The sequence below is a fragment of the Cryptomeria japonica genome, chromosome 9 (genome assembly GCF_030272615.1).
Source record: "Cryptomeria japonica chromosome 9, Sugi_1.0, whole genome shotgun sequence".
NCBI lineage: Eukaryota > Viridiplantae > Streptophyta > Pinopsida > Cupressales > Cupressaceae > Cryptomeria > Cryptomeria japonica.
Window position 1 is genome coordinate 98872640 of NC_081413.1, and position 16453 is coordinate 98889092.

General features: G+C 37.0%; 1 protein-coding gene across 11 annotated transcripts in view; it reads right to left on the bottom strand.

Annotated features, from left to right (window-relative positions):
* The window catches only part of LOC131072990 (uncharacterized), a 90125-nt gene that overhangs the window by 43384 nt on the left and 30288 nt on the right, over nucleotides 1-16453 (bottom strand). For all 11 annotated transcript variants that reach the window (XM_058009322.2, XM_058009320.2, XM_058009323.2 and 8 more), the window contains 2 exons: nucleotides 5757-5951; nucleotides 3558-3715 (listed from right to left, as the gene is read on the bottom strand). In XM_058009322.2, the coding sequence (XP_057865305.2) occupies nucleotides 3558-3715; nucleotides 5757-5951 (353 nt within the window). The remainder of the gene's footprint in view (nucleotides 1-3557; nucleotides 3716-5756; nucleotides 5952-16453) is intronic.

Here is a 16453-nt window from a genome sequence, read left to right on the forward strand (position 1 = left end):
GGGCATTCAATAAATGCAAATCTTGGCATGCAACTTGAATTTTCAACTACAGATTCAGCTATCAACAAGGAAAGTGCATAATAAGAGTTATTCCTTCTGTTTCTAAAGATGGCTTATGACAAAACTTGTCAAGCTAGAGCCCAATTCAAGTGGAGGACATATCCACTCAACAACTTTGAACGGGCAAGTTAAACAAGAAAGAGATTGGAAAATGATATTGTAAGCATAGATAAAATAGAACTAAGGATGAAATTTAAGATGACAAAGTTGAAGAAAACAAGACAGATGTAAGCCAAAAGCTATCGCCATGAATGAGCTCATATACATACAACCAAAGTTTTAAAACTCAGACTCGGCAAACCAAAAAATTGGACTCGGACTCGGACTCGTGACCACATTAGGCTTGCCATTATGTCACAAAAACATTGTGACCACGTAATAAATTGATAATGAATGACACTGTCACCTCATTAGCACTAAAATTTCATGCAATGGTTAGCCACCAAAGTGGGCTTCAACATCCTCACTGCATCATGTCAGACTGCCTGTACATATGGTTCATACTTGAATCAATATTTTATAATTGTATATGATATTATGAAGATTACATTAGATGGCATCATGTATGTGAACCATTGGATATGCTTTGATCAGAAGACCATGCTAATACTTGCACTCGCACTAGAACAAAGTATCCCTCTCAAGTTCTATAATCATATTACAGTATGCTGCATGATGTTAGGGCTCCAAGTAGACCTACATTCAAGAGAACTGATCAAATACATTTTCTAATTACTTGAAGTCGCTATACAACAGAAATGATGAGAAATAACAATTCACCAGAGGATGGCTAATGACATCATCATTACTGTTTATGTTACAACTCTCGAATCACCATTATTCTTATTCATTAAATGTCATAACTTCAGACTACAAACTAACCTATTTTCCTCTTCCAACCAAGGCATTTAATTACAAAACTAATCAGAGTGAATTGCTGACTAGGTTGATTGACTGCCATGTTGATCCTGGGAATTAGCAATTTACATGTTTGCCTATCAATAAATAAGGTTTCATCAGAAGATTATGATAATACTTGAGTACAATTTTCTGCATTATGTTAAGGCCCAAATAGACCTACATTTCAGACAGAAATAGCAAAATGCATGTGTCAAGTACTAGAGGACAGTCTGTGACAGGAGCAATGAAAAAAACATATTCACCCAAGAACAGTTAATCAAATCACATTCCTATCTATGACATTGTTATCAAATCATTGTCATTGAGGAATCACGAATTGTAATACAAAACTTTTACAGTATTCTACCAGAACCATTCTAAGTTTTTAATTTCTAACTCTCTGTAATAAAGTTGCTAAATCTTTGACCATAAACTACCTATTTTCTCTCTCCTGACCTAGACATTTAATGGCTTCATTAATTATGGGAAATGCTGACTATGATGGTTTGCCCTATGTCAGTCCTAGGAATTTGAGTTAATAACTATACCTATCAATAAACAAGCAGAATTCTAAAGAGAAAAATTGCATTTCTCTCACAATTACAAAATGCAGATTTTGAGGTGCAGAAGTGTACTGTTGACGTCAGAAGAATTGAAAGATTGAACCTCTTACTGTGTTGAGGGGCTTGAGAAGATCTTTTCATAATGGGCCCACTAATTATACTTGAGAATTTAAAATGAGTTTTAATTAATAATTTATAATGTCTAAACTGCTAAAACCCAATGTTGTAAATACAAAGATCTCACATTAGAATATACAAAGACACTCTATTATGAAAAATGATGTCTAATTAGAGTGATTCAATATTTCATGTCTAGTTATTCCAAACTGTGGTGTCTTCTTGTCTCAAATATCCAAGCATATCGTAAGATCCCTCATTCAATCTTAACTTTATAGTTATTCTAAGTATCATCCTATGATCACTTTAAGATTACCTAAATCCTCACTACAATGTAAGCTTTGTTAAAACTTGAACCAGAATATAGAAAAACTGAGAACAGAAAACAAAGAAAGAAACACAAATACACAAGTCCTTATCCTGGGAAAACCCTCCACCTGAGGGTGAAAAACCCAGCCCACTCAAAATGAACTTTATTATATCTCAGAAAAGAATACAACTGATGATAGTCTCAGATTATTATCAATCACAATAATATGAGTTTGATTCTCTACAAATCAATCATAAGAATGAACTCAGATGATACATCTCGCGTACAATCTAAAAACCTTCATATATCTGAAAACTCTGGATGCAGAAGGAACACATAATATCTCTGATCTGTCAGACACAATCACACGATTTTTATGAAAGAGAGAAGCCAATATTGAAACTGCCGAAGAAGAAGAAAACAAGACAAGGAAGAATAATCAATATAACATATCGGAATTTCCAGTGAAGAGTCACACGAAGGGAGAGGGAAAGGCACGGACAGTTACATCTGCTCCGACAGCCTCATCACCTTCACCGGCAGCCTCATCACCTTCATCAACAGCCGTAGCAACATGAAGAGTTGCCGACAGCAAACAAGGCAAGAAAAAAACGGAAGCTAAAGAGCCGATACTAGACGAAATAAATAAGGAACACTGCATTGATGATCTCTATCGCAGCTATATCTTCAACAAGCTTTACAATCATTTCAAAGTTCAATGGCTCCATGTACTTCCAAACCTCATACTAATGTTATCTAATGCACTATACATTCATTAAATGTAATTCTATCATCCTTCTAGTGCCATGTTCATTATCCTTATTGAGTTTTCCATTCACCCTATGTATGATACTTAGCCTGATATAAATGCATCCATTCTAATTTGTGTGTTTCATACATACATAATCACCCAGCATCCTAACACTGAACTTAAATTCCCACAGTTACAATGTATCCTAATCCCTTGGCATCAAACCATGAATTATAAAGAACATTAAAGTTAGCATTATGAATAGATGACTTCAAAATAGCCCCCAGGAATTTGATGACTAATGGTTTGTTAGTTTAGCGGCTTCAGCCAACCAGATTGCAGATTAACCCAATCTGACTTGAAAATCTTAATTTAATTAGTTGCCTTCAAATCATCTATGTTATTTCTGAATGCATGCAAGTTACAAATAATCATTATCCAGATATGATTATTCGATGGTACTGTATCAAAAGGGATATTTATTTTGATAAAACATATTAAAGAATTCTTTTGGCTTCTTTAAGCTCCATTTTATGTTAGAATGGCATTGCTAGTTTGTGCTTTGCTGCAAAGAGTTGTGCCACATTTTTCCTTCAAAAATTTCTAGTTTCCATGAGCTTAATCCTAACAAGAGGAAGAAACTCGTTAGAGTAAACCCTGTGGGTTGGCAAACCACACCCCTATCCACCGATATTAAGAAAGTTCCTACCCCTACCTTGTATATCATTTACATCAGCCATTGATACAACTACAGGGTTAATTAATAATCATCCATGGATAAGGTGAGAGTTTTAGAAAATACACACTCACAAAGAGAGAAAAGGCATTGCACAGCTAGGATAGCTACGAAATATACCTCCATGCCCACGCCTACAAATCCTTGCAAAAGTTTCACCAATAAAGGTAAGCACACCATCACCCATGACTATATTTGAAATTTCATTTTCAGACATTTGCTTATATCTTTCTTCTGCTGCAGCAAGTAGTTGAGTTGTGACCTGCTTGAAGAACTGGCTGCAAACTACAAGTCAAGGATAAAAACCTTTCTAGGGAGGAGCAATAAGTGATCTGTTCAACATAGAGCCATAACAGATAAAGTAGCATTTAAACATTAATAAATGATTTTACTGCAAGATTTAATGAAATTTTCACAGTTCTAGGCCAATTAAAATAGATCTACAAAGAAATATTGTAATTTAAAACCAACTATACGTACTTGCCGTTCACAAAGTTAAAACCAACTGTAAGTTAGGAATGCTTCCACAAAGTTCTACTGCAGTCATTTCAAATAAAAAATTACTTGTGAATGAAAAGTCTCTTAAGGTTCACAGGAGGAATTGTTTAAATGGAAGACTTGCATCAGACAACTTTTAGAGATCATTTTCAGCCAACGGTCAATCTAAAAGATTGCTAATTTAATTAAGCATAGTATATCTCCTCCTCAGGACCTATTGATATCTGAACAAAAAGATTGATCTGCATGGACATTCTCACTCAAGTCTCTGATCAAAAACAGAATAGACATTGCTCAGTTTGTGCTTTATTGTGGCAGAGAAGAAATTTGTGGCAAGTCAAAATTTTGACAAATTGTGTCATCGATCACTAGACAGGTCATCAAGATACTTACTTGACTTATGATCAAATGTTTGCAACCTTATTTATTTAACCTTCTATACAGTTGGTGTTCTATCAGAAAGATGCATTGCAAGTGCTACTTCCTTTTGAGGAGTTCCAAACAAGAATACAAACCTTTTCAATTTTTCAGTTCTACTTGCCTCTCTTCTTAGAATCTCCTGGTTTTCGGATCTTTCTCTAGCTAACCTTCCATACCATTTTAATCACTCTTTTACTTCTCCATGTGTATTTACTAAAGTTGCCATTTATTCCTTGATAACATTCACATCCTTAGAATTGACAATTCTGTGAATGAGATGATTAAGAAAATGGACTTTAGATACAATACCTTTGCAAAATGGACTTCCACGGGTTGGTAGAAACATGTTGATGGATGCTTTCTGATCAAGTCCACTTCTACTCATTCAAAAATATGAAGCTTCATAATGAATGCTCCTCTCTTGTCCCATCAGGAGACAAAAAAACAGATTTAATCTCTTCTAACATATCTGCTTGAAAATTATGATACTAAAGCATATTGTAAAACTCTCAATTCAGAGTAGGTAACAATGCTGTATCTTGTAAAACTCTTTTAAGAGTAGGTGACAATTTAACATAAGCATTAGCACCAACAACAATTTCGATACCAACATCTATTTTCCCCAACAGTTGTGAAAATGATCTAGCATGAATTAATTTATACTAATTTTAACAAACATTTATTATTGGCTTTATGTGGACGATTGCTCATCTTTTGTGAACTATTACCTGCATCAAATTTATAATGGGGTGAAAAATCTTAATAACTGCCTATAAAAAGGTATAATAAATGGATATAAGTTAAGACACAGACAACAAGATGTCAAAAGGCATCCAGCTTCTAATGGCTTGAGGAGACCAGATTGAACCATTATTAAAAGGCAATGGGCCAAATGCAATCTATCTAGCTAAACATTACCCAATAACTGTTCTCATCAATAGGCATAAGTATCTAACCTGTGATCATAGATTGATTTAGAGTAACTTTCTATCTGATATTAAATGCAAAATTGATCCAGTGAAAACTTCACAAAGTTTCATTACCCTATAAGTATATAACAATGTTTTGTTTCTCATACTGAATAGCTCTTTTTCTTCCAGATCTGAAGAGTTCTGTATGTATAAGATTAGATATGCTCACAAATGAAAGATACTTAAGTAAAGTTAGTATCCTTGACATTAATTTGTACAGAATTTTTTTCACAATATGGACATGGATCAGTAAGCTGGGTTTCTAAGGTTTTATGGGCTTTCTGTAGAAACATGTCATCAATTAAAAATTTAAAAACAATAACAAGCATTAAAAAAGAACCTAGGTCAGTGTCATTATAACTGAAAATATAAGAAACCACATCATGTATGAAGCAAGATAATCTGCAGGAACAATTTGGGAGAAGGATACTGAGCAGATAACACCCTTGGGGCTTCCAATCTCACTTTATCAGGAATGGATGCTACCAATTGTGCCATTCTTGAGATCTCCATAACTGTAATCTCTTCCTTGTTCTCTTGCTGTGTTTTGAACTTAAACAAAGTGCTGAAATCTAGAGCCATCCTCTTTATCCCATCATTCTCGACAAAGCAAAGAGCCAAAATCCTGTTGCAATTACAGACATGTAAGTAAAAACATTAACATTTTCTATGCCAGTAAGATAAAATAACATAAAATAACATTTTCATTCCAATTACATGATAAATAGTTATAATTTCATTCTGGTAATCCCAAAGGTCTGCAGATTAAATATGCTTCCTAAATTAGTCGATATAACTTACATAGAAATCATGAGCACCCTTCAAACTCTGAATAACCTGTATCTTTAATATTTCACTATCCGCAGACAAAGAAATCTGGAAGCATGTATCAGAACATTGGACTGAACTTGCTTATCCACAGGTTTGTACAAGCTACTCGAAAACTATCTACTTACCCAAATCAAATTTCCAAGAAAACACCACTAAACTCAATACCATATAAAGTACAGGTGAAAACAAAAATATCTGATCAATGAATCTAAAACCTTTTTCCATTTTAGATGAAAATCTACAATGAGAAAAACAACAGAGGAAAAATGCAACTTATTGCCATCAACCCATTGTAGGTTTAACAATGGCATGCACCTTATGGTTCAACACAACGTTACCAATTTGGGTTCAGGTTTCAGATCAGGTTTGGGGGTTCAGTATGCGGATACAGAAACAATTTTTTAGGGTTGGGTTCATATTTTGACTTCATCTATACAAAAAAATAATATATATATATATGATTTAACATGTATAAAGACTTAATATCTTCAATTGTATATGTATTGAGTTATTAACTAATGATAATATTGACTAATATTGTATCTTTAATATAATAACATATATTATATTAAAGATTAAGCAATATCATAAAATTTAAATATATTCACTCAAATCTTTAACCTATTAAGTATAGTTCTGTGCGATATGAATGTGACAGAAAAAAAAAGTGAGGCAAAATAAATATAAAGCACACAGGAAGAAATGGAAAATAAAAAATCAATCAAAGACATCTGGATAGAATCAAATAGTTCCAGCCATCAAAGATAGGAACATGGCAAGATAGAATCATGTAGCCTTGGAAAATGCAATGGTTGCCACTTGCCAATGCCAAAATACAAAGTTGCAAACTGGACATCGTTTAGGGAAAGACAAAAAGAAAGGATACCAACAAGGGCATTACTAGAAAAGAAATAGCATTATAGAACATAATAAGCCAATACCTCTGTTGTGCATCTACGCAGAATATGTTATTAGACTAATGATTTAGTCCCTAAACCAATGAATGGCCAAGTGACAAGTTAAGTAGACTTTCCTTTTCCATTGAGTATATAATTAGGGAAAACCTTCAAAGATGTATTTCTTCAATCTTATATTGTTAATACCATAATTTGCAAACTTTGAGTGTAAACTCTATTTTTTGCTCCGTGAGTTTTTACAAGTTTAACTCACAAGTTTTTATAGACATAGGAAAAACATGCGTAAAAAAGCCAACAAGGGTAAAACGCTGGTTAAGATGCATTTTTCACTTTTTTTTTGGTTGGTAAACCATGCAATTCCTCTTTTGAGATGTCAATTTTAATTTAATACATTTTGATTTTGTAATTGAATTTTGCAAAAAAATATGTTTTTTAAGAAATTTAACTTTTATTACTTTCTAAGTTGCCGAGTATTTGCTGACTTTTGATTGAGTTTTTTGTCGAGTTTTTGCCGAGTCAAAAAATTTGGGCATGCCTAGTACTCACCGAATCTGAGTCTGCAAACTACGGTTAAACTTAATACCATACAAGGAAATGTTATGACCATTTCACACATCGCCCCATCAAGATGAGGGCCCCCCTTTTTTTTGCTCAGGTCCTAGTCTCTTAGTCTAATATCTCCCTCTCGCAGGTGAAATGAGTGAGTTTGTAGCGTCATAATATCATGGGAGTCAGGTCAATCATAAGTTCAACCGAAGAGTGTGAAAGACAGTTAGTTGGTGATACTTTAAGTGCTCAAGGTTGAGGGCAAAAGCTTCAAGTGCTCCTCATGAGGAGCGAAATTCACTTCGAATGCCCTTAATTGAGAGCGAAGTTATTCCATCAGCCTTATCTTGCAAGTTTGAATGGAAAGAGTGAAGCAAGGTGAGTGAACAAACACTAAGCGTTCAATTTCAATCCATTTCATGTGTGTAGCATTTGAAGCATCATAGTGAACATAGCATCACACATCAAAGTTGAGAGAGTGAGTGAAAGTGTGTAAAGGTGAGTCAGAGTTCCGATTTGAAATTCACTTCATGACCAAGGCCAAGGGAGTGAATTTCATGTTCAAGCCTACAAGAGCGAACTTCAGGAATTAAAGGAGTGGAGCGAACTTCATGATTTGAAAGAGGAAAACAAATTTCATAAATTGAAAGAGAAGAGCGAACTTCATAAACTGAAAGAGGAGAGCAAACTTCATATTTGGAGGTAGGAGAGCGAATTTCTTTGGTATTTCAATGCACTTTAAACACTAATCAAACATTACTTTGGCGCCCCTAAACAAAATTCAAATTTAAACAAAAAGAGGTAAGTCGGCCAGCATGAAAAGGTAATTTATAATTTTATTTTTTGCTAGAGCAAGTCAGCCTTTATAGGGAAAGACACAACCTTTGCCCTGACTACCTATAAGAGGTAATTTGAACCTCTATTTCAAACCATCAAATCAAACAAACTTCTCTATCTCGTGAGCGATTTTAATCAGCAAGCAGCGAATTTCATCAGCAAAGGCGAATTTTATTAGCAATATTAGCAATCGCAGTCAGCATCGAAAGAAAATTCAATCATTGGAGGTGCAGGTCCAGCAATCAAGCAAGGCAAATTCCATCACTGAGCAGGGAAATTCACCAAAGAGACAGCGAACTTGCTCAGGGAGGAGATATATTCACAGCAAACCACATCAATACCACACCAAATTCGTCCTAAAGAGAACTGAATTCACCCTTCACAAGGCGAAATCATCCATTTATAGAAAACTCCTGGACATTAGCATTCACCTCATTGATCAGATTTTAAGGTCAAATATCAGAAATCAGAGGTAAAGGCATCATTTCGATTGATAAAAGATTGGGTACAGGTCTGATTAAAGTCAGAAATTAATTCTTTTTGGTAAATTAGACCTCCTCAATTCGTTCAATGCATTGAAGAAGTGCAGATAGGGTAAAATCAGTCTTATTTAGCATTCAAATTCATATTCATTTAGACATAAGATTGATTTAAATCAATATCATAGGAAGCCTACTAAGCAAATAGGCTTCATTGTATCAACATTTCACATACCTTTCACCATTATCCTAACTTACATATCTCTTACAAGTGAAAGATGGTGGCACCTAAACCAAGTAAAACCATGACCCGTCAAGCACTCATCAAGGAAGACTCGAAGAACGGTGCATTAGAAACCAGGATCACATCTCATTGGAGCAAAATAGGAGACACCAATCTCGGGAAATTCGACACCAAGAAGTTTTGGAACCCATTGTACACAAGTGACCCTCCGCTACGGCAATGAAGATGATTGATAGAGGTATTATAAATGCAGCTGGCTTCCCTCCTGCGGTGCAATGCTATGAGTTAATCGTTGAATGTGCTCAACATTATGATTCTCCCTCAAGAAGAATAGTGGCGAAGGATGGAACAGTACTTGCATATCTCTCGGAGACAACAATTAGTGAAGCATTTCATCTACCTAAGCCTAAAGACATGGTCTACATAAGTGTGGAAGGAGCTAAGTCCGCCTACAACGATGATCCAGAAGCTTATTCAAAGATCATCGACAAGTTTTGGTTAAAGAAGAGTAGAGGTGGTAAGAGCAGGTGGCCTAACAAATTACATAGGGTGGATTTCAAAGATGAATTCAAAGACTTCATCACCCTACTTCATCGACAGGTGGGTGCACCTAAAGCTTCATATTACAAGGACTAGATGTTCTGCTTCATAGAGACGGTCACTCATGGCAAGGATGCAATTAATTGGGCGAGGCTGATCAGCAACAGTATTGATCTGCAGTTAAGAAGGCTGATGCGCACTAGAACATTCTACATGAGCTCCTATGTCATATACTCTCTTGCAAGAAATTATGAATATCCAGGACGAATGTATAGGGGTATAGTTGGAAGGAGACCAATAGAAATAAAAGTGCATGAATGTTATACGCAGCTTCATCATCTGCCTAAACAACACTATAGGAGAGTAAATGATGCATTCACTATGCAGATCACAAGCACACTTCGGGGTGGGCTTCAGCAAAGACTCTCTCCAACAACACAAGCATTGGTTCAACAACATGGTGCATGGTTCATCCAATTCCCAAAGTTCACTTATATCAGAGTTCAAGGATGCCCTTCGCCCCCCTACATGTTGCCACGCTACTCAACAGACAAAGTGGTGCTACTTGAGGTGGTGAGGCAATTGGTGGCATATGTCAAGACAAATTGGCATAAGCATGGAACCAGTGTTTCTTTTCCCATTACACTTGGAGATTCTACTGAAGCGTGCCCTTCCTTTCAAGAAGCTGAGGACGTCGAGAAGGAGTTAGCGCTCTACTCACTCAAGCCATTCACTCCCAGAGATCACTTCGATCCATATGATAATGTAAAAGGAATTTTGGGAAAGAAGCATGGACAACAATGGCAGTTGGAGGATTATTGGATGAACATTCAAGATGATGTGGAAGTGAAGAAAAAGATGTATTCCAGACTACTTCTCGATTTCATCAGGAAATGTAAGTTGTTCAATGTTGTTGATCAAGCTCAGTATAGCGGCAAATATCTTCAATCAGCCTATGCCAAAGAAAGCAAAGAGATCAACATCAATTTGGTTGACATGGAGGTCGTAGATTAGAAGGAGCTAAGGAAACAAGTCTTGGAATACACTCGCATATGGATAGACATACAACATCAGAAACTAAAAGAGCAGAACATAACAATGACATTCCACTCAGAAGCGAGGAAAGACAGTGAAGATGAAGCAAGCACAAATGGGAGTGCTTCCCAACCATCTCACTCAAGAGGTTCGAAGAGAAAAGAAGATCGTGGAGAAAAGAAGTCCTCAAGGAAGAAGTTTAAATCAAATTCCAATCATCCTTCCTCCAGGCGCAAAGAAGAGTTAAACCAAGATGAAAGACATGAAGAACAAAGAGTAGAAAAAGAATTGAGTCAAGGAGCAAATGAATCAATGGAATCCACAGTTAACAATGATAAAGGCAAAGAGAAATCATCACAAGGACAAGAAGATCTCACTCATCACATTCAAGAGATTGAAGGAGATGAAGAAGAAGACAATGATGAGACAACTTCACCACCTAGAAATGAGCAAGTGCGTGAAGAAGCACAGGTTCAAGAAGGAAGATCCTCTATTCCTGAATGGCTAAGGAAAGATTAGCCCAAGAAGTGATAGCCGTTGATGAAGAACCAACATACGACATAGGGAGCCTTTTGAGTCGTACTCGAGAGGTCACCGAGAAAAGGAAAGCTACAAAGATGTCCAAGGTGATTAGAGATGATTTGGGATCTAGAAAGTTGCAAATAGCTACTCCACGGGTTGATAAGTATGAAGGTGAAATCACAACAGATGAGTATGATATGGAGACTATTGATTTGGGTCCACTCACTTCCAAACAAGCCATAGGTAATGCAAACGATTCATTGAAGGCAGTTAATGATATACTAAGAGTTGAGATAGAAAAGAATAGAAGGTTAGAGAAGGAGATAAGTGTGTGGAGGAAATATTTCCAACAATTCTAGGAACCATTGAGACATCAGAGTCCAGTAGCTACACCACCACGCTTGCTTCCTGCACAATCAGTTGATCATATGGAGAAGATGAGGAATTTGGCACAAGTGATGAACATAGATAGAAGACTCATATACCAAAGTTAGCAAATTCATGAAGGGCACAATGAAGACACTTGACATAGGCATAAAAGTCCTTGCAAGAACTCATGTTCTCATAGAGGCCTTCGAGGCATTTGCTCATGCTAGAGATGTTATCATTCCACTATTGCAAGTAATAAGGAAAACACCCAAGGAAGTGTTATCAAGAGAGAACATAAGAAGAGAAGGATCTACACCCAACTTTCTACAATGGAGTAGTCTACTTCGCACAAAGAAGATCATTTTTGAAGATATTGGAAATGGATGCAGTCAAGTTCAAGATGATATGCATTGTATTCATGATAAGATAGTGGAAGTAGCACAGATTGTTTTGGAGAGAAAGATTGATCCCGGGATTATCATAGAAGCTAGAGAGTTGGAAGAAAGGGTGAGAGTTATCTTTCATGGGACTGATGGAATGATCACCAAAGGACAATTGGATGATATGCTTGAACTCATAGTATTAGCCAACAAGACTCAAGAGCTCAAACCTGAATGGGAGAATGCCATCGTCAAAGCTTTCGACAAAGTCATGCACATGGAGGAACAGTTGAAGTCTCTACCTAAAGTTCCGATGACTGAGAGCATAGTGACCAGATTCATTGAATATGCCAAAAGGGAAGGAGAGAAAGGAAACAAGATTCTAGAAGACAGCTTGTTATGATCCTACTTGGCAATTCATTTTCTCCTTGTAGGATGTTTCCTTGATTTTCGTGCCAGCACATGTTATTTTCTCATTGGTTGATTTCATGATAATGTTTATCTAGATAGGGTTTCATTTGTATCAAATGCTAATTAGGGTTTAGGTGGCAAAATCCTGGCCCTTGATCTTCATCTGATCTCGGCCCTTCATTGTATTTGGGAGTACTTTATAAGCTCCACTCATTTCATTTGTAAAGAGTTAGAAAGTTAGATATCAGCTAGAGAGATTAGATGTTAGATATTAGCTATAAGAGATAGAATTCAAGAATGATAAGAGGACTTGAAGAATTGTTGTTATTTGGCTTTTGGATTAATTAAACATTGAAGTCATGGTGTATCTATTCAATCTTTGAAGCTTATTGCATGGTTTTTCTTCCTCTTAAGTCAATCTTTGATATTACTTTGAGTATTTAGATTGAATTATGGAATGTTGCACTTGATTTATTGTGAAACTCGTAGTCCATACCACTAGCCTCTTGCTGATTGTAAGTACACCTTGTGTGGTCAACTGGAATCATTGAAAGTGCTTGAGTTCAATTGTTGCTCAATCATGGGTATGCATTCAAGTGATGGTGTCTATGTTTAGTAACGATTTGAAAATCTCCAAACGTCCTTAGAAGATTGCACTAGTTTTGGTGGAGTTGTTTTTGCATGGCAATGCTAAGACTAGTAGAGTTTCACTTATTTCATTCTTCATCCATTCATTCCTAGGATAGCTTAGAACCTCTCAACCCTCATCTTTTGCCATTTTGTGATAAACATCTCGTAGTAGTAGTAAAGAACTTCATTGCATATCATCTGCAAACCACTTCATAAGTCTCTTCATGCAAAAAGGCCCCTTGATGAAACAGCAATCACAACAACCACTCATGCTTATCCACACATCAAGACCTGACATTTATAATCCTTGAAGTTGTCTCAAGTGATACTTAAGCCAATCTTCAGCATTAAGGAAGCTTTGTTCAAGAGAGGATAAGATACTTTTGGGTATTTTATTCTGTGTTCGCATGTGCATGAAAAACACATCAACAGGAACACAATTGTGTGAAAACTGTTGTGTTCAGAGTCAGATTTATAAATGCAATCCAACTCTGGTAAACAAGTGCCCCATTTATTTGTACATTCATTTCAATATTTGTTTTTAGTGAATGGGGTTTTTCACTGCCAAAATAGTTTAAGAACAAAACAGGTGTTATTAAAGCTTCAATTAGTTTTCCCTGCCAACACAAAAATGCCGACAAAGGAACAGCTAGTGGGGCTGCTTACAAAGCTCACAACAAAAATCAAGGCATTTATCTCTTCTAGAAAAAAGTGAAAGGATTTAGAGTTTGAAAATGAAGATGCCAACCCTTAGGGTGATCTTGATCCCCTCAGGAGAGCCAAAGGGCAAGGCATAAGGAAACCAACAAAATCTTCTTATAACTTACATATGAAGCATGGTTCTAAAACTCAGCTGGTATTCCCTAGAATTTTGAGTTTTTATGCTGGGTGAGTAACTTGCCCACAACTCACAAGTTGAGTCTGCTGAAAAACTCACAAGTAATTCAGTGAATTTCTTGACAAGATTTGTAGGATTTTGCCAAGATCAAGGGCACAATGAAAAGCATAAAAGAGAGACAATAGAATGACAAGAACAAACTGTATTCTCATCAATATGCAAATGATCAACTGGATTAACCAATACAATGAATATAGGCCTGCTTATATAGGCAAGGCCATATGGATGTACAAGCACACAATTATGACATGTGGCTCAATGAGAAACAAGGGTAGGTAAGAAATACTAGGGGTAGGTAGGAGAAATAATATAATATTCCACAAGAGGTGGATGACCCACCGAATGTGGAGTGTAACAGCAAAATAAGACCACAAAAGGTGGAATTTCTCCTACAAGCTCTATCCCTATGTGCACACTTCCCTAAGTGTCTCAAATCCAAACTACGAAGAGATGCATTATCCTAAGTTAACTTAAGTAAAGTGTAATAATATCCAAAATGAATATTTATTTACACCAACACCCCCCCTTAAGTGCAACTTAGGGGAATGACGACTCAAGTCAACAATGCAAGATGGGTCCCGGCTACTAGGCCATGATAGGTACCCATGTACAAAATGCAAATGCAAGCCAAAACTATGCAATGCAATCTCTCACAAACAGAGAAAGGGAGAAAACCCAGTGGGAAAAAACTCCCCCAAAAAGAGAGATGAAAGTACAAAAGACTCTCAAAGAAGAAGGACAAAACCTCAAAGAGGAAAAAGTCCCCCCCATAAGAGAGAAAGGAGAAGTCAGCTGACCACCCCTAATGACACATCACGCACCCCCAAGAGAGCTCACAACTGCTGAAACTTACTCTCGGTGAAAGGTTTGGTGAATATGTCAGCAACCTGCTCCGCTATAGGACAATACTGCAAATCAATGACCTGCTCCTGGATGAGCTCTCGGATATAGTGCATATGAATCTTGATGTGTTTGGTCCGCTGGTGCTAGACCGGGTTCTTCGAGATTGCAATAGCACTCTGATTGTCGCAATGTAGAACTGTCGACCATGGAGTGGTGAATCCAAACTTTGTGAGAATCTGTTGGAGCCAAATGGTCTCAGTCGCTGCGTTAACAGCGCCTCGATACTCAACCTCAGTCGAAGAAAGAGCAATAGCATGTTGCTTCTTGCTCTGCCAACAAATGGGGCTCGAACCAAGGTGAAAACTGTAACCAGAAGTAGACTTACGATCATCAAGATCGCCAGCCCAATCGGAGTCTGTGTAACCAACCAAGCAAAGTCCTGTGCCTGCTGCATAGTGAATCCCATAGTGATGTGTACCCTGGATGTAATGAAGGATGCGTTTGGTGGCTTAACAATGAAGCTCATGTGGTTCCTGCATGAAGCGGGAAACCATGCCAACTGCAAATGAAATATCAGGGCATGTATGGGTCAAGTAGATGAGACTACCCACAAGCTGACGATACAAAGTGGCATCAATTGGTGGAGAAGAACACTGAGCCTCAAGCTTGACTCCTGAAAGAAAGGGAGTCGGGGCAGGCTTACAATCAGCCATATGAAAGCGTGCAAGTAGATCAAGAGCATACTTGGGCTGCAATAGGGTAATCCCGGAAGGTGACTGTGAAATCTCTATCCCGAGAAAGTAGTGCAAAAGACCCAAGTCAGTCATAGCAAATCTGTCATGCAAAGCAGATTTGACCCTGCTAATGATGGATGAAGTACTCCCTGTAATGATCAAGTCATCAACATAGAGCACAAGTATCAAGTGAGAGTCATCCTGTCGCAAAATGTAGACATTCGGATCGGAATGACACCTAGTGAACCCTGCGGAGAGAAGAAAGGAATCCATCTTGGCGTACCAGGCCCTGGGGGCCTACTTAAGGCCATAGAGAGATTTCCTTAGTCTACAAACCAAGGAAGTATCCTGGATGAAACCCTGTGGCTGCTCCATATAAATCTCCTCATCAAGATCACCATGAAGAAAAGCACTCTTCACATCCATCTGATGTACAGCCCAACCATGAGCTGCAACAATAGCAAGTGTCAAACGAATGGAGTTCATCTTGGCTACTGAAAGATCCCTGATGGATCTCTTTTACCAATCTGCTGTAATTTTTATTTATTTAAATTGATTTTTCCTGCTTATTAATATTTTCTTTCAGAAATAGACAGAAGTTGCAGAAGGGTTGAATTCTTTTTGTATTTTGATGATTTTTCAACAAGTAAATAATGAAGTACAAGTACATGAACAAAGTACTGAAAATGAAGTTCATATACAGCCAAAACAAATTCGATTCAAGGCAGATTTCTGAATATAAAATCAAATATTTGACCAGATGAAGATTTCCAATAATTTCAAGAAGATTACAATCAGGAATAATTCCCACCTGGATGCTGAAAGAGTAACATAACTAGGAATGAAGTTGTGGCAAGATTCCAGCCCTCCAAGTGCTGCACGTGGGAAGGAAAGTGGCTGCCAGGTACAGC